This window comes from Aquarana catesbeiana, linkage group LG12 (genome assembly GCF_042186555.1).
Source record: "Aquarana catesbeiana isolate 2022-GZ linkage group LG12, ASM4218655v1, whole genome shotgun sequence".
In the NCBI taxonomy this organism is placed as follows: Eukaryota; Metazoa; Chordata; class Amphibia; order Anura; family Ranidae; genus Aquarana; species Aquarana catesbeiana.
This window is the reverse complement of record NC_133335.1, coordinates 154,880,335-154,903,925: the sequence shown is the minus strand read 5'-3', so window position 1 is coordinate 154,903,925 and position 23,591 is coordinate 154,880,335. Positions and strand designations below refer to the sequence as shown.

The 23,591-nt window shown below is 43.6% G+C and overlaps 1 protein-coding gene across 1 annotated transcript in view; it reads left to right on the top strand.

Moving 5' to 3' along the window:
* The window catches only part of KCNH4 (potassium voltage-gated channel subfamily H member 4), a gene marked incomplete at its 3' end in the record, with an annotated part of 923,392 nt that overhangs the window by 372,718 nt on the left and 527,083 nt on the right, over positions 1–23,591 (top strand). Inside the window, 2 exon segments of the mRNA XM_073606110.1 lie at positions 21,005–21,238; positions 21,389–21,520. Of these exon segments, the coding sequence (XP_073462211.1) occupies positions 21,005–21,238; positions 21,389–21,520 (366 nt within the window).

The following is a 23,591-nucleotide window of genomic DNA, read 5'->3' as shown; positions in this document are numbered from 1 at the left end:
GGTACATTTTATCATGTGATTAGGATGAGATCAGGGTTAAAACTGAACTGTACCCATAACAGCTTGATAAAAAATAATATTCTTTATCAAGGAACATATATTCCACATTAATAATTATGCCACCAAATTGTGTGTATTTTAAATTGCCTCCAGCATTGCTCCTGTTTCTCCTTGCTGGAGGCTGCCATTTTGCAGAAGCCCAGAGCCCCTGAACAGCAGTAAATAAAGCAGAACTAAACCCATCGATTTAACAGTGTCAAAAAACAGTTACTGTATATTCCTGGAATGCTCAAATTGCTAACTGTCACATTTGCTGTTGTCCTGAACCAAACTGTCAAACCATCAAATGGTTGGTGTCATAACTGATCACATGTGCAGCACCATGGCAGTTGCAGATCAAACAAAAGCAGCTTCCTTGGTTGTAAATGATAGTAGGGTCTAATTCTGCTTTAAGGCTGTCAGCAGATCAGCCACTACAAATTCAGCAGTGCCTAAAAGTGCCTAAAATGAAGAGCAGCTGATCATGTGCAGAGCAGAGTGAGGCAGTGTATTACTGGATTTAACCACTTCCGGACCGCCTGACGTAGATATACTGTGGCAAGGTGGCTCTATTACGCAAAATCATGTACCTCTACATGATTTTGCTAATAGTCACTGCCACCAGAGCCGCGATCGCGCGCTGATTGGCCACAGGGACCACCTGTGATCGCTCCACGCAGAGACAGAACGATGATCTGCCAATGTAAACAAGCAGACCGCCGTGCTGTCAGGCATGTACACTGTGATCTAGTGTTCCTGTTAATCAGGAACATGGATCAGAGTGTCCATGCAGTGAGCTCATCCCCCCCACACAGTTAAAAACACACTGAGGGAACACAGTTAACCCTTTGATTGCCCCTGATGTTAATGTTTAATATTTTTAGCACTGATCACTGTAATAATGTCACTGGTTCCCAAAAAAGTGTCAAAAGTGTCAGTTAGGTGTCCGATCTGTCTGCCGCAGTGTCGCAGTCCCACTAAAAATCGCTGATCACCGCCATTACAAAAAAATGCCAGAAATATATACCCTATTTTGTAGACGCTATAACTTTTACGCAAAAAATCAATATGCGCTAATTGGGATTTTTTTTACCAAAAATATGTAGCAGAGTACAAATTTGACCAAAATTGAGGAAGAAATTAGACTTTTAAAAATGTTTTATTGGATATGTTTTATAGCAGAAAGTAAAAATGTTTTTTTTTTTTTTTTTAAATTGTCGATCTTTTTTTTTTGTTTATAGCACAAAAAATAAAAACCACAGAGGTGATTAAATACCGCCAAAAGAAAGCTCTGTTTGTGGAAAAAAAGGACATAAATTTTGTTTGGGTACAGCGCCGCACAACTGCGCAATTGTCAGTTAAAGTAACGCAGTGCCGTATAGCAAAAAATGGCCTGGTCATTAAGGGGGTAAAACCTTCCAGGGCTGAAGTGGTTAAACAGTATAGGCACCTATTTGTAATGTTTTACATACGGTAGCTATAGCTGCAAAAAAGGGCCAACATGCAGTGATCTAATAGGACTTAATTTTCTGACTAAAGTTCCATTTTAGGGTGAACCATGAGTTTGCTCTGAACCCGAGCTGTTCAAAGTTCAGCGAACAGGCAAGCTAAAGTCATTATTAAGAGGGGCCCCCAGATATCCTGCCCCCCATGTGAATGAGTAGAGATTAGTACCCCTTGTTACTCTGTCACAAAAAATGTAAATAGTAAATAAAACACACACACTGTTATGCCACGTACACACGATCGCACATTCCGACAACAAAATCCTTGTTTATTTCTGACAGATGTTGGCTCAAACTTGTCTTGCAAACACACGGTCACACAAATCTTGTCGGAAATTCCGAACGTCAAGAACGCAGGGACGTACAACACGTACCGCGAGCCGAGAAAAATGAAGTTCAATAGCCGGTGCGGCTCTTCTGCTTGATTTCGAGCATTTGTGAAACTTTGTGCGTCGGAACTGTGAACACACAATCAGAATTTACGACAAAGGATCCAGATCTCATATTGTGTTTGTCGGAAATTCCGACGGAAAATGTCCAATGGAGCCTACACACAGATGGAATTTGCGACAACAAGCTCCCATCGAACATTTCCTGTCGGAAAATCCGACCGTGTGTACACGGCACAATGCCGCGAACACAGGGTCGGAATTTCGGCCCGCAAAAGACCGATAAGACTTTTTTGGCGGAAAATGCGACCGCGTGTATGCTCCATCGGTCTTTTGCTGGCGGAATTCCAGCCAGCAAAAGATTGAGAGCATGCTCTCAATTTTTCGGTCGGGATGAGTTCCTATCCGAAAATGTGATCATCTGTGGCAATTCCCATGCGCATAATCCCTACGCATGCTCAGAAACAATTTGACGCATGCTCGGAAGCATTGACCGTCATTTTCTCGGCTCGTCGTAGTGTTGTACGTCACCGCGTTCTTGGCGGTAGTAATTTCAGCGAACTTTTGCGTGACCGTGTGTATGCAAGGCAAACTTGAGCGGAATCCTGTTGGAAAAGCCGTTTTTCCGACGAGAAAACCGATCGTGTGTACGCGGCATTAGAGTATTTAATTGCTGAGGTACATCTTACAAGTGTCCCACCTCACATGGCGGTTTAAGGTATCCCCTAATCATGGTTTTAGAAGGAATTGTATTTTTAATATGCCTTTTATGCCTTATTAAAAGATTTACCCAAACTAAAAGTTTGCAAATTGGCCTTAAAAAAGTCCAGAAACACTTATAAGATTTGCCTTCCAAGACTTTTGCACATTTTTTAGGGTGTTCAGCGAATGTCAATTGTGCTTGTGTGTTTGTTTGCTTGTCGGTACTTTGTGCACATCACTATTGGTGTGTTTTTTTTTTAGGGCCCAAACTTGTAGATCAGCGTAAAATGAATTTTTCAGTACTGGCCAGTTACTGTTAATTATAGTATAACTGTGCTGGCAGATATCCTGATGACAGCCTAACAGCTGCAAACGTGTTATCCCAGAATCAAAAGTCTCCCTTGTGATTAACAATTAATAAAGCTCATTTACCAAAACACTTATAGTTAGATTAGTAAAACATAACTCAATAAATTCAGAAAATTATACCATTAGACTGTAATTGTATAAACAGAGCCCAGCAGTTGATCAGCTTTGCATATCGAGATGGTGAATATGGAGTACTTCTTTTAAATTGGATACCACTGGTCTACTGAATGATTGCAAATGTCTTGATGCAGTGGCTTAGGAACAAAGAACACAGAGGTTACAATTGGAACCAGACCCATGCTTCTGAGTTGTCCCTACACATCAAATACTCTACAGTAAAATATTAAACCAATATAAAAATGTGCTTCCATGCATGCGATATATACATGACACAAAGCACAAATATTCTGTAATTTCAATTTTTACAGACAGTAAAAGTTATCTAACTAGAACCAGAATATTTCTTGCAGAGTTAAGAAACTCATTCATTGAATTCTGTGGAAATCATTAAATGAGAAGTACAGCCAAAGCTGTGTTCTGCACTCCTGTGACCCATTTTCTGCAGACAGTGGAGCCGGTCCAGCCTGGGGAAAGATCACAACCCCACGATCCACCCAGGAACCTGGAGCGACACCTGCTAGCCGATCCCTCCCCCTGCATAGCACAGCACTTCAGTGAGCATGGGGGGGGGGGGGGGAATCAGAGCAGAGAGCCAGTGACTGACAGTAACCAGCTCTCTGCTCATGGAGAACTGAGCAATCAGCAGCGTTTGATCGATCAGTTCTCGGGTCTTAGAGCCAACCGATGCTGCATCCATCTAAGTACTGTATGTATTATTAGAAAAAAATGTTTTTTTTAATCTGAAGCTGCCCTGTGGTGTTACATAGCAGTCGGATACCCAACTGGCATAGTGTCATAAATGTACCCTTATGCTTTATAGCACAGAAAATTTCCTTCATTTTTTAATTTTGTGTATATTTTTTTAATTTTAGATACAGTGGAGAAGGGTAGATCCTCTGTCAAGTTCTTTTTATGCATGTGTCCCTGCTGGCAGAATTCACTACAGTATTTGTACAGAAGATCATTGTCACCAAAAAGGGAGCGAAGGGAAGTCCAAAATTTTAGGGTTGTCCGCAATCAGGGCACTTGTTTTGGGGACAACTGTTTATAGAGGGTAATTTCCCTTACTTTGCATCTTTGCATTTTTAGAACAGAAAGTGAAGGGACATTTTCTCAATGGTACATAGACACCAAAAAACATACTAGCACTGGTTTTATCCCTCCCTAATATCCTTCTCTAAAAAGGTTTGGGCTATACATACACTTTATGGGAAATCAATAACAACAGAACATGGGGGCTGCTGCTGACAAACCCCTCTGAAATTCTTTTGTTCAGATCCTCTGAAAATGCCTTTGCTTCATATCCTCTGAAAATGTTTTTGCCTGGATGTTATGTTGCTCCATTGGTTTCAAAATTGTGAGGCACTTTCATGTTACAAGAATATAGGTGATACTTGAAAAATTAGAATATCGTGCAAAAGTTAATTTATTTCATTAATGCAACTTAAAAGGTGATACTAATATATGAGATAGGCTCATTACTGGGCGGCACAGTGGTGTAGTGGGTAGCACTCTCGCCTAGCAGTAAGAAGGGTCACTGGTTCGAATCCTGACCACACCACAACACTACCTGCCTGGAGTTTGCATGTTCTCCCTGTGGCCTGTGTGGATTTCCTCCAGGTACTCTGGTTTCCTCCCACACTCCAAAGACATGCTGGTAGGTTAATTGGATCCTGTCTAAATTGGCCCTAGTATGTATGAATGTGAGTCAGGGACCTTAGATTGTAAGCTCCTTGAGGGTGTAGGGACTGATGTGAATGTATAATGTATATGTAAAGCGCTGCGTAAATTGACGGCGCTATATAAGTACCTGAAATAAATGAAATACATGCAAAGCAAGATAGTTCAAGCTGTGATTTGTCATAATTGTGATGATTAGGGCTTACAGCTCATGAAAACCCCAAATCCGCAATCTCAGAAAATTTGAATATTACATGCAATCAATAAAACAAGGATTGTACATAGAACAATATCAGACCACTGAAAAGTATAAGCATGCATATGTAATCAGTACTTGGTTTGGGCCCCTTTTACAGCAATTACTGCCTCAATGTGGCATGGAAGCTATCAGCCTGTGGCACTGCTGAGGTGTTATGGAAGACCAGGATGCTTCAATAGCGGCGTACAGCTCTTCTGCATTGTTCAGTCTCATGTCTCTCATCTTTCTCTTGGCAATGCCCCATAGATTCACTTTGGGGTTCAGGTCAGGTGAGTTTGCTGTCCAATCAAGCACAGTAATCCCACGGTCATTGAACCAGGTTTTTGTGCTTTTGGCAGTGTGGGCAGGTGCCAAGTCCTGCTGCAAAATGAAGTCAGCATCTCCATAGAGCTCATCTGCAGAAGGAAGCATGAAGTGCTAAAAATCTCCTTGTAGACGGCTGCGTTGACCCTGGACTTAATGAAGCACAGTGGACCAACACCAGCAGATGACATGGTTCCCCAAATCAACACAGACTGTGGAAACTTCACACTGGACTTCAAACATCTTGCAGTGTGTGCCTCTTCATTCTTCCTCCATACTCTGGGTCCTTGGTTTCCAAATGAGATGCAAAATATGCTCTCATCAGAAAAGAGGACTTTGGACCACTGAGCAGCAGACCAGGTCTGTTTTTCTTTAGCCCAGGTAAGACGCTTCTGACGTTTGTTGTTCGGGAGTGGCTTGACAAGATGAATACGACATTTGAAGCCCATGTCCAGGATCCGTCTGTGTGTGGTGGCTCTTGATGCACTGACTCCAGCCTCAGTCCACTCCTTGTTAAAGTCCCCAACACTTTTGAATGGCCTTTTCCTGACAATCCTCTCCAGGCTGTGGTCATCCCTGCTGCTTGTGCACCTTTTTCTTCCACATTTTTCCCTTCCACATAACTTTCTATTAATATGCTTTGATACAGCACTTTGGGAACATCCAACTTATTTTGCAATTACCTTTTGAGGCTTTCCCTCCATATGGAGGGTGTCAATGATGGTTTTCTGCACAACTGTCAGGTCAGCAGTCTTTCCCATGATTGTGACTCCTACTGAACCAGACTGAGAGACCATTTAAAGACTCAGGAACCCTTTGCAGGTGTTATGGCTTAATTAGCTGATTAGAGTGGGACACTTTGAGCCTAGAATATTGCACCTTTTCACAATATTCAAAATTTCTGAAACTTTGGATTTGGGGTCTTCATGAGCTGTAAACCATAATCATCACAATTATGACAATACACGGCTTGAAATATCTTGCTTTGCATGTAATGAGTCTATCTCATATATTAGTTTCACCTTTTAACCGCATGCCCACCAGCCGCCGCAGTTATACTGCGGCAACATGGCTCGGCTGCGCGAATCACCGTCATGGTATGTCGGTACCATAGACGGCCACTAGGGGCCCCCCCCCCCGCTCACCGACGGAGCCGATGCGAGTGCCCGGCGGTTGCGATCATTGCTGGGCTCCTGCGATCGCTCGGGGCACACGGAGAACCGGGATCTGTGTGTGTAAACACAGTTTCCGGTTCTCTGAGGGAAGAAACAGACAGATCATCTGTTCATACAGAGTATGAACAGACGATCTGTTATCTTTCCTACAGAGTCCCATCCCCCTTTAGTTAGAACACACGATAGGACACACTTAACCCCTGAACTGCCCCCTAGTGGTTAACCCCTTCACTGCCAGTGACATTTTTACAGTAATCAATGCAATTTTATAGCACTGTTGGCTGTAAAAATGACAATGGTCCCAAATATGTGTCAAAATTGTCCGACGTGTCCTCCATAATGTCGCAGTACTGATAAAAATCGCAGATTGTCGCCATTACTAGTAAAAAAAAAAAAAAAAAAATTAAAAAAGCCATAAAACTATCCCTTATTTGGCAGATGCTATAACTTTTGCGCAAACCAATCAATATACGCCTATTGCGATTTTTTTTTTACCAAAAATATGTAGAAGAATACGTATCGACCTAAACTGAGGAAAAAAATAGTTTTTTTATATATTTTTTGGGGATATTTATTACAGCAAATAGTAAAAAATATTGCTTTTTTTTCAAAATTGTTGCTCTTTTTTTGTTTATAGAGCAAAAAATAAAAACTGCAGAGGTGATCAAATACCACCAAAAGAAAGCTCTATTTGTGGGAAAAAAAGGACGTCAATTTTGCTTGGGAGCCACGTCGCACGACCACTCAATTGTCAGTTAAAGCGACGCAGTGCCGAATCGGAAAAAGTGCTCTGGTCTTTGGGCAGCCAAATGGTCCGGGGCTGAATTGGTTAAGTTGCATTAGTGAAATAAATGAACTTTTGCACGATATTCTAATTTTTTCGAGTATCACCTGTATAGGTGAATAATTCCAACTACCTGACTTTGAAAACTGTATACTTATTCTGGAGTATAGCCAGACACAGTTAATAAAACTGGCATTTTGTAGAAGGCCAGTATGGGAAGCCTCTATATTTCTGTTATTGCAGGTTTCCTATACGGTAACACTGACATTAGATGGTCATTTCTAGATTAGCCATCCTTTTGTCTATAGGTAGCAGCAAATATTACCAGACTCGCTGGCCAGTTAATCTTAGGGAAATTCATTTTGACACTAGAGGTATTTGGTTGCACTCCCCCTTTTGCCCCCAAAGATAAAGTATAAATGTGCATGCTTTAGTAAGCCAGTTTCTGGAAATGTTCAGGTGTTCTGATCCAATCTGCTCATCAAACTATCAGCTAATATCTATGGACAAGAAAAAGATATGCTAAAATTGAAAAAATGGGCTAGAGAGTCTCATTTAATAATTAACATTTAATTACTGTATATCACAAACTGAAATTTGAGGGCCAGTGTCTAGTAAGGTCACACCAGAAATACAAGCCTACATGCTGGGATACATTAATGGTTACATAAGGGGTTTTACCTGAAATACAGGACTAGAGTTGGGCCAAACACCCCTGGTACGGTTCGCGCCAGAACTCTGGACCCGAACTCCAAACCCTAATAAAATCCAAGAGACCCGAACTTGAAAAATCAAAAGTGCCCATTTTGAAGGCTTATATGCAAGTTATTGGCCATACAAAGGGTATGGGGGCCAGGGTACTGCCCTGGAGGACATGTATCAATGCAATTTTTTTTTAAAAAAAAGATTGTTTTCACAGGAGCAGTGATTTTAACGATGCTTAAAGTGAAACAATAAAAATTAAAAATTCCTGTAAATATAGTGCCTGAGGGGTCCCTTCAGTCTGCCTGTAAAGTGGCACATTTGTACCATTGTTCTAATACTATTGCCAGCATCAGAAAAATATTTTTAAAAAATGGCGTGGGGATTCCCCCAATCCATACCAGGCGGGGCCTGCAGTCGGCTGTTAGTCTTCATCACCGGCTGGCTTTTCTTTTTTCGATTTTACCAGGCCTTTAGGTCGATTTTAGGATTTGAAAAGGCCTGGTATGGATTGGGGGCACCCCCACGCCATTTTGTCTAACATTTCTCTATTCCTGGCAATGTTTTTTTTCTCATTCAGCTGTCAGCGGGGCAGTGCGTTGACAGCTGATGACACATCCAATGTTAAGGACGCCACGGCTAGCTTTCTGGCCCACTCCTTAACAACTATCTAATTACTGTGCACTGATTGGGTAAAGCTTTACCCAATCAAGGCTTAGAATGCACTGTGCAGCACGCAGTGCATTGTGGGGCGCTCAGCGGGGCAAACATCCCGGCGAGTGCCCACAAATATGAGTGTTCACTGAACAGGAAAACGGCAATGTTCAGGCTGAACTTTTGCTTGGCTTGAACTGTTCGCCCAGCTCTATACAGAACCTTCTCCTAACACACTACGATGCATTGGTGTGAACAGATCCTAATGAAAAGAATTCATTTTTTTTTTGTAAACATTTTGCTGTGTTGGAAAGTGCAGCAAAATGTACTGTATTACAAATAAGAAACACCTGCACCTAGGTAAACAAAACAAAAATAGTGATACAAATGTATGCAGCTGCTGTCTATAATGTCCAACACAGGGTTAACCAATAATGAATTAATCTCAGGCAGCACTGTGACGTAGACTCCTAATTACCTACAAAGTATATATGACATACTGTGCATTAGGCCAAAAAGTAACATTTTAGTCTCATCTGAGCAGAGCACCTTCTTCCACGTTTGCTGTGTCCCCCACATGGCTTCTCGCAAACTGCAAACGGGACTTCTTATCGCTTTCTTTCAACAATGGCTTTCTGCATCTCCTCCAGAGTTACCATGGGCCTTTTGGCTGCTTCTCTGATTAATGCTCTCCTTGCCCGGCCTGTCAGTTTAGGTTTACAGTTGTGCCATACTCTTTTCATTTTCAAATAATGGATTGAACAGTGCTCCATGAGATGTTCAAAGCTTGGGATATTTTTTTAAACCCTAACCCTGCTTTAAATTTCTGCACAACTGTATCCTTGACCTTTCCCTGCTGTCTGTTCACTAAGGTTCTCTAACAAACCTCTGAGGGCTTCACAGAACAGCTGTATTTATAGTGAGATTAAAGGACTCTATTTAGTAATTAGGTAACTCCTGAAGGCAATTGGTTCCACTAGATTTTAGTTAGGGGTATCAGAGTAAAGGGGGCTGAATACAAAGGAATGCCACACTTATCACATATTTATTTGTAAAACATTTTGAAAACCATTTATCATTTTCCTTCCACTTCAAAATTATATACTACTTTGTTGTTGGTCTATCACATAAAATCCCAATGAAATACATTTACGTTTTTGGTTGTAACGTGACAAAATGTGGAAAATTTCAAGGGGTATGAATACTTTTTAAAGGCACTGTACAGTCGAATAGTGGGCGCAAGTGGAACAAAAGAGATAACTGTGAGGAATGAACTGATGAGAGAATTAAAAGTTTACTTGTTAGGTGAAGACGAGATAGGCTTCCCTGAAGAGATGAGGTTTCAGGGATCACCTAAATGTGGACAGAGTAGGGGGAAGCCAGACAGATTGGGGTTAGAGAGACTCTGGAGAAGTCCTGGAGATGAGCATGGGAGGAGGGAGGAAGTAAATAAGCTAGAGAGCAGGAGGTCTTTGGAGGATTGGAGGATTGGAGAAGATGGTTTGGGTGATGTGTTGAGACAAGATTGGTGATGTAGCTTGGGGCAGAGTTGTAAATGGCTTTGTATGATTTTTTAAGTATTTTTTTTTGGGGGCAATCAAAGGCCAGTGGAAGGATTAGCCAAGAGAGATAGCAGATACTGAGCAGGGTGGATGAGTCTGGCAGCAGCATTCATGATAGACTGAAGGGGTAGCCTGTGCAGAGATGAACCTATGGGGAGTTGCAATAATCAAGGTGAGAGATAACAAGGGAGTGAATGAGTTGCTTGGTAATGCAGTGCGTAGACGCAAATTTCACGTCGCGTGTAAGCTCACGCATGGATCTGGCCCCCAGATCATTGCCCCCACGTGCAGCACCAAAATGTCAAGGGCCCTATCAAGACAAGAGAAGCGATGCACCTTTGGGACCACCCTGCTCTACAGCATACCCGGCACCCCAATTCACTGAACCTGAGCTTCCTGTCTGAGGATGGCCAGCTGCCTACCATTAGGCCGTACATCTGCTCGCCTGGCCCCCCAAAACACGTATGAATGACCCAGAATCCACACTAGGCCGACCTCTCCATCTAAAAAAAAGGAAACAAACAAAACACGTAACAGCACAATTCCCCCTGTTCTCTATCCAGACAGACGAGCAAAAACCCCTGAGTGGCCCTAATCTCGCAGCAAATGAGGGCGAATGTAGAGTTTAAACCTGTCAGAATTCCACCGACCAATGCGCTTGACCGCCTCGTCATCCTAACCCGCCCGAGCAGCCTCTGTGGGCGCCCCGATGCGAAAGGAGTGGGAGGCGTAGCCCCTAGGGTCATAGCCCGCAGTCATTAGACACTTACGGAATATGAATTGAAAACAGGACAACGCAGACCCATCCAAATGTACCAGGAAAGAACCCCCCCAGTCCCGGACGTACTGAAAGGAAGGATTCCACTGCCCCTACTGGACAGATGAGCGAATCCGGAATGCGAAACACAACGATTCGCATGCCCTTCCCGCTCTGGTCGGTTTTGGACCGCCGTAGCCATAAACTAACCGAATCTCATGAACAAGCCACCTCATGCACCAACAGGCTCCCGTGGGCCCGTTTGAAGGGGCTAACCAACTCACCCACCCTCAACACCCCAAAGAAGGCAAGCTCAAATGCTGCCCGAAATAAGGGACGCTCATAATCTGAACTACAAAGTGAACTTAAGTGAATAAACAGATCATGCAACATGGAAAAGGAAACTGGGTGAAGCCAGTCCCCGAGTTAATGGGCTCTCCAGTACCCCTTGACCGCCTGCTTAACCCAAAATTAACCCAAAATTCCTTTGTGTAGTCCCTGCAGCATTGTAGTTTAAAGAGGAAGGCCAAACCCGCCAACTTATGACCAATAGCGGATGCGGAGACCCCACTCTCCACACTCAGAGTAACGAAATAGAGGACTGCATGGTTCACCTCATGACCCTCGGGGTCAATCCCAAGCAATGCTAACCATTCCCGCTATACCTTAGACTAGGAAGACCACGTAGCCGTATTTACTGAGCGTTGAATCCACCTTGCTGTAATTCCAAAGCAATGCTCCACAGCCAGTCGGGACAGGAAACCCAGCGTTGTTCGGCGTCCGGCGCCAACTCTCGGAACCTGTGCCACTGAAATCAAGACAAAACATCAGCCAAGGTGTTTTCCAACCAAGGAAGGTGTACAGCATAAATGGAAGCATTCAATTGCAAACAGCGCAGAACCAGATGATGGAGCAACCAAACGACTGGCTGCGAAGTCGCTGAGACACTGTTAACAACCTGGACAACACCAAGGTTATCACAGAAAAGTTGAAGGAGTACCAGATTCTTTAAGAACCCAGCCTCCCCCCATGCAGGAGGCCAAGGCGCAACACTCCATTTACCATGAAAGAAAGCCCCATAACCCGTAGAACCCACTGCATCTGTAAACAGCTCCAAATCAAAATTGCTGATGGGCCCAGACATTCATAAAGCGTGCCCATTGAACGATTCAAGGAAGCCATGCCACACCAGCAAGTCCTCTCTGTGTTCCCTGGTCAAACGCACAAAATGAGTGGGCCCTTTAACCCCGCCCATCGACGCTGACAGCTGGCGGCAAAAAACCCTGCCCATAGGCATTATGTGGCAAGCGAAATTTAACTTACCTAACAATGACTGCAACTGGCGTAGCTGAATCTTGTGCTTACCTATGATCCCGAAAACCTCAGAATTGAGGGCTTCGAGCTTATCTGCAGGCAAGCAACATTCCATAATCTGCAAATCCACAACAATGCCCAGAAAAGTAATGGATGACGTGGGGCCCTCCGTTTTTTCAGCAGCCAAAGGGAGCCCAAAACGATCGGCTGGGAACTGGGATAAAATCTTAGGAACAAAGAACACGGACGAGAGATGGGTTTGCTTTAAGAGCATATTAAATAAGGGCATTAGCCAATGCATCCCATTGGGTAATAAATTTAAAAGAGCGATCAAAAGTCCTGGATGGCTTAACTCCAATGTAAAAATGCATATAAAAGCAAAGGCCTTCAAAAAATACAAGGTTGAGGAATTATCATCAGCATTCAGACTTTATAAAGAATGCAACAAGAAATGTAAGGGTACAATTAGGACAGCTAAGATAGAACATGAAAGACACATAGCGGAGGAGAGCAAAAGAAATCCCAAGTAATTCTTTAAGTATGTAAACAGTAAAAAAGAGAGGACAGACCATTTTGGCCCCATAAAGAATGAGGAAGGACATCTGGTTAGAAAGGATGGGGAGATGGTGAAGGTATTGAATTCATTCTTCTCCTCAGTCTTCACGAGGGAATCGGGGGCTTCAGTAACCCAAACTGCAGTGTTTATCCTCATGACACTCACAGGAGGCACCTCCATGGTTAACAGAGGACAGAATTAAAATTAGACTTGAGAAACTTAACATTAATAAATCACCGGGACCAGATGGCTTGCACCCAAGGGTACTTACGGAACTTAGTCAAGTAATTGCCAGACCATTGTTCCTAATTTTTACTGACAGTCTACTGACTGGAATGGTACCAGCTGATTGGAGAAAAGCCAATGTAGCACCAATATTTAAAAAGGGCCCAAAATACATCCCTGGGAATTACAGACCAGTTAGCCTAACATCAATAGTATGTAAACTCTTGGAGGGGATGATAAGGGACTATATACAAAATTTTAGTAATGAGAACGGTATCATTAGCAGTAATCAGCGTGGATTCATGAAGAATCGTTCTTGCCAAACCAATCTATTAACCTTTTAAGAGGAGGTGAGTTGCCATCTAGATAGAGGAAGGCCCGTAGACATGGTGTATCTGGATTTTGCAAAAGCATTTGACACAGTTTATGTTTACTGTACAAAATAAGGTCCGTTGGCATGGACCATAGGGTGAGTACATGGATTGAAAACTTGCTACAAGGGCGAGTTCAGAGGTTGGTGATAAATGGAGAGTACTCGGAATGGTCAGGGGTGGGTAGTGGGGTCCCCCAGGGTTCTGTGCTGGGACCAATCCTATTTAATATGTTCATAAACAACCTGGAGGATGGGGTAAACAGTTCAATCTCTGTATTTGCGGACGATACTAAGCTAAGCAGGGCAATAACTTCTCCCCAGGATGTGGAAACCTTGCAAAAAGGTCTGAACAAATTAATGGGGTGGGCAACTACATGGCAAATGAGATTCAATGTAGAAAAATGTAAAATAATGCATTTGGGTGGCAAAAATATGAATGCAATCTATACACTGGGGGGGAGAACCTCTGGGGGAATCTAGGATGAAAAAGGACCTGGGGGTCCTAGTAGATGATAGACTCAGCAATGGCATGCAATGCCAAGCTGCTGCTAACCAAGCAAACAGAATATTGGCATGTATGTAAGGGGATAAACTCCGGAGATAAAACGATAATTCTCCCGCTCTAAAAGACTCTGGTCCAGCCGCACCTAGAGTATGCTGTCCAGTTCTGGGCACCAGTCCTCAGGAAGGATGTAATGGAAATGCAGCGAGTAGAAAGAAGGGCAACAAAGCTAATAATGGGTCTGGAGGATATTAGTTATGAGGAAAGGTTGCAAGCACTGAACTTATTCTCTCTGGAGAAGAGACGCTTGAGAGGGGATATGATTTCAGTATACAAATACCATACTGGTGACCCCATAATAGGGATAAAACTTTTTCGCAGAAGGGAGTTTAACAAGACTCGTGGCCACTCATTAAAATTAGAAGAAAAGAGGTTTAACCTTAAACTACGTAGAGGGTTCTTTACTGTAAGAACGGCAAGCATGTGGAATTCCCTTCCACAGGCAGTGGTCTCAGCGGGGAGCATCTATAGTTTCAAGAAACTATTAGATAAGCACCTGAACGACCACAACATACAGGGATATACAATGTAATACTGACATATAATCACACACATGGGTTGGATTTGATGGACGTATGTCTTTTTTCAACCTCACCTACTATGTAACTATATAAGTGCACTGTGCCTATAACGACGCACCCAGGATACCGCCGCCTCAAAAGAGGTGTAGCTCACAGCACACTCCTCAGGTGCGATAGCATCATTGACCGAACCCCCTTTCGGAAACGAAGAGATGAATCAACCGAAACTTGTGCGGCTCTTTCTTGGGAACTACTCCCAGAGGAGAGACCACCAAGTCCTGCAGCAGAACCGTAGTAAAAGGGCCACCCATCCGGCCCAATGTAACCTCCCTCAGTAATTTTTCAGTAACCACTGACAGCTGTAGCAAGGCCGAAAGCAAGTTCCTCGCTATGGGCAGGACGGAGGAAAGGGAACACGGTATTTGAAAACTAAAAGAAAACCCTTCCTCCAACAAAGCCGCAGTGTGTCGGTCGGGATACCTACTGAGGAAAGGAAGCATCCTTTCCACTCGCACCAGCGTCATCCTTCTTACCCACAGACTCTCTGGCACGACCCTTACCTCTTTTGAAGCACTTTGACAGCACGGAACATGCATTCTTGAGACGCCAATCTGAATTGAACTTACAGACCCCTTCATTGTATTGCCAGGAGAAGCCCCATTGTTTCTCGGTCGGTTGTCTTAAGGCAGAGGTACCTCCGACCCCCCCAAAAAAAATTGGTTGGGAGCCCGCGTTAACGTCATAAATTTCATCCAGAAGCTGATGTCCTTATGGTCCCAGCGCAGTGATGATCTGATGGCCATCTGTTGTAGAAACTGCTCATCGTAGCGGGGCCAAGCAACACCGTCATAAGTCCTGTGGGCCTTGCTGATGGCGTCTAGGTAAACGAACAGCGCAGAACAATGCTCTCCGATGACACTTGCCAGAAAAGCAAAAGCCTGCAACCAGTTGGCGAAAGTACATGGAATCAGCCGATAGTGTCGTTTTTCCTCGTCCTCCTTCTTGCTGTCCTCCGGCTTCAATCTATCCAGATTTAATTTTTCCAGTGGCAGTAACGTGAAGATCTTCACGTACTCACCCATCCAACTTTTTTCGTTAACCTCTGCTTTGACATGGGCTCCCAGGGGACCCTCGAAACAAACGTAGACCTCGCACTTCGTGGAGTCAGCCAAACGAACGTCCGATGCTGAAGCACTAGCCGGGATCACGGGGCCAGTAACCCCCCCTTGAACCACTCCTGGAGCAGATGCCGCTGGCAACCCACCCGAACCGCTCGTTCCGGCGACGGGCAAGGGGGAAACAGCTGTACTCACCTCTTCCCCCTGCGGCGGTGCCCACACTGTCGCCAGGGAAGCTCTGGCTCCATCGCCCGGCTCAAATCGCTGGACCAAGTCCCGTAAACCAGACAAGTCCCTAAGGACCACCCCACCTCCCGGTATCTGAAACAGCATCCGCTGATTGCTTAGCGGGAGTCCCATTGCCACCTGCCTCCACCAACCTACCCGTCACAGGGCCCCCCCGCTACCCTGACCCAGCAAATCCTGCAACAAATAACAAATCGATAAAGAAGAGACACACTCACCAGGCTGGCCAGGACTGGGCCCAACAGCCACCGTGCCGGAATTCCCCGGTGCCGGATGTCCCTGGTCCTCATCTACCTCCGACCTGGACAGTTCTCTTTCCGACCTGGTGTCACTCACCGGTGGCCGGTTTTGCATCCCAGTGGGCTCCTGACCTGCTTCCCAAGGGTCTGTGTTGCTGGTCCTTCCTGCTTCTCCCGCTTGGAACACCAGACCCGCTCACCGACCTCCTGGATGGACTCCTGGCACGCCGCTGGCATGGGCGCCCGCTGTACGGCCTCCACCGCCATTACTCTCAGCTCCAGCGCTTCTCAGACTCCACCCCTCGGGCACCGCAAGACAGCTGGCCACCTCCGAAACCTGGCCGGCATCCACATTCTGCACTCTCCCTCACCGAGCCACCTGCCTGTCCTGGACTGCAGCTGTAGCAGCGGCTGTGTGCTTCGGACACCAGCGACATGCCGGAAGGGAGGAGCCATGTGTGGCACTCATCTCACCTCCCGCTGAGCTCCGTCCACAGGGGCAGATTCCTCCCGGTCTCACCCCCTGCCGAAGCCATAGAACGCTGGGCTGAGGGAGCCAGAGGGTCCCTGTCGGGTCTCTGGGAGTGATGCTGGGCTCCGGGAGAGGGGCCCAGACTGAAGCGATCCGGCGGCCTGGACCGCCGAGCATGTGGGAGCCCCTGCCCCCCCGCGACTGTGTCTTGCTCCCCCACCAACGTAACCACTTAAGCCTGCAGCCAGTCTGTGCCCCGGGAAGACGCCCCAGCCCACAGCTGCGAGATCAATCGTTCTAAGTATGCCATGTGTCATGCAGGGGAAAAACGTGGAGCAGGACAGGTCCCAAGCTGCTTTTTCTCCTTCGACTCCTGACTGGGCCCCTCACTGATCACCCCCCCAAAACTTCCCCGAACCCCTCCCAGCCCCTAGCAACACCCTTTGCCTTAAAGAGCTACAGACCCAATTCTTTTCCTGACTGTCCTACTGTCCACCCCTGTCATGCTGTCCCTCCGCTCATTCTTCTTTCTTTTCCTTCTTGCTCTGGGACTTCCTTACTTTTCTTATGCCTTTACTAAGAATTTGCCTGTGGAAAGAACATCAATATAGTGCATGTGTCTCCAAATTTTCTAAGCAAAGAACCAGTTTACTGTCCTTCAGGCTTTAGGGTGGCTGGACTATGGCCAGTATATGTAGAAAATGCCCCAGCATCAGTGCCCCATCATTGGTTTCAATGGGAAAAATAGTGCCCCATTGACGGTGTCAGTCGGGAAATTGTGCTCCATCATTGGTGTCATATGGTGGAATAGTGTTTCAAGGGCCAGATAAAGGCAAGCAAAGGGCCACATTCGGGCAACTGGGCTGCAGTTTAGAGACCACTGATATAGTGGATAGAGGTAACAAATGTTCCCTCTTTAATATTACCCTCCTGCAACTTGCTTTACAGCTATTGCAAGCAACATTAAAATAGATACCCAGCAGGATATGGGCATATTTACAAATGAATGTCGCTAAATAGAAAAAGGTCAAATAGCATATGAAAGTTAATAGAAATCTAAGCTGAACCCAGTGTCAATCATCTGCTACGCATGCAAATAAAATATTGAGATGTATAGAAATGGAGGCAAAAAACAGAAACAGGCAAAAAACTATTTCTCCTGTGTATAAACTTTTGTTTATTGACCTACAACAATGAAACAATACAGTGTCTCAATAAAAGTACCCCAAATTATTCTTGTATAAAAGAGAATACCTGTTTTCTGTCAAGCACTGGTGCCTTATTGCCCCTATAACCACAGCTACTCATTCTCAGCTGTCCTTTGTAGCAGTACTAGAGGGTTCACTTCCTACAAACATCAGCTTTATATCCTCCTGGCTCCCTCTCTGCTCTCCTCCACATTGTAGCACTCCCCTCACATACAGTGCCTTGCAAAAGTATTCACCCCCTTGGCTTTTTACCTATTTTGTTACATTACAGCCTTTAGTTAAATGTTTTTTTTTAGTCTGAATTTTATGTGATGGATCAGAACACAATAGTCTTAAGTTGGTGAAGTAAAAATAGAAAAATATATACATAAAGCTATTTTTCAGAAATAAAAAACTGATAATTGGCATTTGCGTATGTATTCACCCCCTTTGTTATGAAGCCCATAAAAAGCTCTGGTGCAACCAATTACCTTCAGAAGTCACATGATGTCCGTGAAATGATGTCCACCTGTGTGCAATCTAAGTGTCACATGATCTGTCATTACATATACACACCTTTTTGAAAAGCCCCAGAGGCTGCAACACCTAAGCAGGAGGCACCACTAACCAAACACTGCCATGAAGACCAAGAAACTCTCCAAACAAGTAAGGGACAATGTTGTTGAGAAGTACTCAAGAAGTCAGGATTAGGTTATAAAAATAATATCCAAATCTTTGATGATCCCTAGGAGCACAATCAAATCTATCATATCCAAATGGAAAAAACATGGCACAACAGCAAATCTGCCAAGAGACGGCCGCACACCAAAACTCACGGACTGGGCAAGGAGGGCATTAATCAGAGAGGCAGCACAGAGACCTAAGGTAACCCTGGAGGAGCTGCAGAGTTTCACAGCAGAGACTGGAGTATCTGTACACAGGACGACAATAAGCCGTATGTTCCATAGAGTTGGGCTTTATGGCAGAGTGGCCGGAAGAAAGCCATTACTTTCAGCAAAAAACAAAATGGCACGTTTTGAGTTCGCGAAAAGGCATGTGGGAGACAAAATGTATGGAGGAAGGTGCTCTGGTCTGATGAGACTAAAATTGAACTTTTTGGCCATCAAAGAAAACGGTATGTCTGGAGCAAACCCAACCCATCACATCACCCAAAGTACACCATCCCCACAGTGAAACATGTTGGTGGCAGCATCATGCTGTGGGGATGTTTTTCAGCAGTCGGGACTAGGAAACTTGTCAGAGTTGAGGGAAAGATGGATGGTGTTAAATACAGGGATATTCTTGAGCAAAACCTGTACTACTCTGTGTGTGATTTGAGGCTAGGACGGAGGTTCAGCTTCCTGCAGGACAATGACCCCAAACACACTGCTAGAGCAACACTTGAGTGGTTTAAGGGGAAACATGTAAATGTGTTGGAATGGCCTTGTCAAAGCCCAGACCTCAATCCAATATAAAATCTGTGGTCATACTTAAAGATTGCTGTTCACAAGCACAAACGATCAACTTGAAGGAGCTGGAGCAGTTTTGCAAGGAGGAATGGGCAAAAATCCCAGTGGTAAGATGTGGCAAGCTCATAGAGACTTATCCAAAGTGACTTGGAGCTGTGATAGCCGCAAAAGGTAACTCTACAAAGTATTGACTTTAGGGGGTGAATAGTTATGCACATTGACTTTTTCTGTTATTTTGTCCTATGTATTGTTTGCTTCACAACAAAAAAAAAAAATCTTCAAAATTGTGGGCATGTTCTATAAATTAAATTATGCAAATCCTCAAACGATCCAAAACACGAAAAATGCCAAGGGGGGTGAATACTTTTGCAAAGCACTGTATTCTCCTTAGCAATGTTCTCTGCTCCTCTGTGCAGACATAGAGATAATACACATGTGTAGACCAAATTCAAGCAAACAACACACTCATTCAGTCACAGCCCACAGCAAGTAAGGATCAAGAAAATTTGGTGGTTGGTTGGTGCACAAGTGCAGTTGAACCCACTGGTGCTTTTTTCACCATTATGTTTCCCTCTAAAAGCACTTAAAATTCATGGCAGTAATTTAAAGTTTGAATAAAAAGTTTAGTGCAATTGAAAAAAACTATTTGGTAAGTAAAAAGAACATTTATTTATACAGCTGCGTATAATAAACCTTAGTATAGTTAAACCTAGGAATAATTAAGGAGCAAGAAGGGGCAGGCCATCCGGAAGAGGAACAGGAAGAGCAATCCATTCTCCCCTAGGTCTAGTTGTGTTTTCATGGCTTGCATGTTTGCCCAGGGGGCAGTGACCTGCGCACCTCACTCATGTGGGGCATCTCTGCGAACTGTAGCTCCAACGGTAGCCTGGTGTACAGTGTGTTCACCTCCACTCAGGCAACACTGAATTGCTAAAACAGTCCTAGGTGTCACCTATAGCTTAGAGCTGCCACAGATGAGACCTCTCAGTTGTTAACACATAAAGGTTATATATAGATTTTCCACTTGACATGAGATTTTATTATGCTGTATCCTAACACCTGCTCAGTGTTGTTGGATAGGATTTCTTCTTGTCAGGAATTCACCTAGAATTATAATGACTAATGGCCATATAGGTCATCAAAAGCCTCTTATGTCTTAATAATGTAAAATAATTAGGATTTGCATTCTTACTACATAAACAATGTCATATTCTAAGTGGTATGAAAAAGCTAGCTATCGTTTACAATGATCTATGTTTTAGCATTGAGTTGATTTTGAAGAGCATTCCACTATAAGCCATATTTTTCATTCCCTGATGCATATCATATTCAAATATCGTATATTTTCTCATATGGTGGGGCCATGCTGCCTCTGCCATCTTAGAATTGTGTACATCTGGCAGTGAGTCTCACAATATGTTGTTTCTGCGCACATGCTCAGTTACAGTTTTAAAAAATAGTAAATTATAATAGTAATAAAATAGTAATAGTATAAATAGTAATTATTTTAGTAAAATAATTTTACTAAAGAGGGTGGTAGTTCCATTGTTTAAATGCTTACTGAGTGACAAAGCCCCACATTTTAAGATAGATTTTAAAGGGAATTATGATACTTTTGGCTCTCAGCCACCTATAGTCATTATACTACTATTGCTTAAATATATTTCAGTATCTCTGTAAGTAGAGTTTGTCTCTCATATCACTATTTCTCATTTTCCACAGACAGTAACTTTCTGCTGGCCAATGCCCAAGTCCAACATGGCTACCCTATTGTCTACTGCTCAGATGGCTTCTGTGATCTCACAGGTTTTGGCCGCACCGAGGTCATGCAGAAGAATTGCAAGTGCCGTTTCCTGTATGGGGTGGAGACCAGTGAGACTGTCTTGCAAGGCATTGAGAGAGCTCTGGAGGATAAGCAGGAATACCAGGCTGAGGTGTGCTTCTACAAGAAAGATGGTGAGTCCATACACATAACACTTACTTCTAGGTGCCATGCGAACATCTTTTTATTTCTCTGATTTCCTCAATGCTCGTTAAATCTCAAATACCAGCTTGTTAAAACTGACAAAGATTTGTATAGCTCATGTCTATCTTTTTCCATGACAGGAGATCTCTTCTGGTGCCTGTTGGACATTGTGCCCATCAAAAATGAGAAAGGGGAGGTAGTGCTGTTTCTTTTCTCATTTAAAGACACCACTGAGTACAGGATGAGAGCCCTTCATACTGATAAGAAAGATGGTGAGTACAGAAGCTGCTAGACCATGAACTTGTATAATGAGGAAATTGAAGGCAACGTGCAAAAACATGCTAGTTTATCCATAACATCCAGATCACCATGCCATTGTTAAAGTTTTTTGTTAAAGTGTTATTAAACTTTCCTTGTTAAAAAAACAACATATATTGCAACAGACCTCAGAACTTACCATGTTTTCTGTGTGCCTTTGTTTGAAGCTTGTCATTGCTTGTCATTCTGTCTTTTTTTTTTTTTTTAAAAGCGATCTCTTCTCTTTCTGTTTTTCGAGTGGCTAAGCTCCTTGTGGGGTCCCATTATGCCTCTAATGTAGCCATCCTTTAATGCACACTCTTGGCAGGGAATACAGGCGATACAGGCAGTTATGTGACCAATGTGAGATGTACAGAGTGCACACAAGGGAATGGAGGCTGTCTGGGGCAACTCAGAGCCAAAAGTGATGTTCCTATTTGTGGGGTAAGTATTAGATGGTCCATATTGAGTAATTAATGTCTTTAGGAATGTAGTATATCGTCCACATTTGGCAATTTTTTTGTGAAGGATGGCCACAAGTTTCTCATTAAGGTATCATGCCATTTTTTGCTTATCGTGTGAAACTTTAGGAGTACTTCACTACCAGGCTTTTGCCAGTGTTTGCCTAGCAGCAGTAAAAATGTAGGTCAGGAGCTTAAATTGCTCATTAGTTAATCAGAGGGTTGGAGGTGCAGAAGGACCTCCTATAGATTTATAGGGAAGCTTTTTCATTGGACAGTATAAGCTAGTTGATTACCCCTAGTCCAACATCTTTTGAATCTGGGGCAATTCCACCCAACATGTGAGAGCAGCCCACAACTTCCAAAGCATAAGTTTGAGGCACTCTGGACAGATTTAGCCAGTCTATGAGACACCATGCGTCATCAGAATAATATCTTGTTGGCTTTGTTAAACAATATTTCGGAGAGCCATGCAAAGTTGTGCCTAATATTTGTGAGATATGAGGGTGTGGGGTATATGAAGTAACATTTGAGAAGGGAACCATAGATCAAAAAAATCCTGCCTTTGGCTAAGGGTTATTGAAACAAATGTTTAAAAGTGATGAGGGTCTTGGGAGGATTCTGTATGTTTGAGAATTTGTAAGTGATGATAACATTTCTGAAGTGGAAGCATGGTGCATATATTGTACCTAAGAAAAACTAAAAATGTCTTGCATAGTAATTAAGTTTTACACCCTTAGGAGACCAGCTTTAATCTCACAAATAAACCTACAGGGTTCCTCATACACCAGTAGAAAAGAGGACTTATCATGACTTGTCACAAGGTGCATGTGTTAGATATTCAAACCATACAGCAAAATATATAACAACAGTCCTTGATATAATATTGTAATTTAATATTTAATTCAGCGTGTAATTCTCCTTTAAACATCAGTCCAAAGTAATATTAAACTTATCTGTCATCGCAGTGCTCCAAATTGTAAAGAAACATGCTCCACTGTTGTTTCCCCATCACTGTCTCTTACCTCAAAAAAATGATCTACACTTAGGTAAGGTCACCATGTGTATTCCCAGTGAAACTGGGGTCAATGTGTTGCAGTAATCCACCTGAAGGCTCAAGAGCTTGGTCACCATCCACCCAGGATCCAGCCTGCTCGGCAGAAAAGAAGCGATGCAAAACTCCTCATGGTGTAGTATTCCCGCATTATAAAACTTTATTAATAAAATAATAAAACATCCACTCACCAAGAAGGTGCACTGAAACCCAGTGCACTAGATAAAGCATCCTCTTAAAAGTGTCCAGACATTGCCACCTTAAGGATAAATATCAAGTGGAGAGACACCTGTAAAATGGCCAACCTCTGACTTCTGGGCGCGATGACATCACTGATGCATTTCTTCATGGGGTGCAGTGACTTCCCGAGGAGTGGATATTCTTTTATTAATAAAGTTTTATAATGTAGGAATACTACACCTTAAGGAGTATTTAATTTCTTCTTTTCTGCTGAGTGGGCTGGATCCTCGGTGGATAGTGACCAAGCTCTTGAGCCTTCACGTGGATTGCTGAAACACACTGACCCCAGTT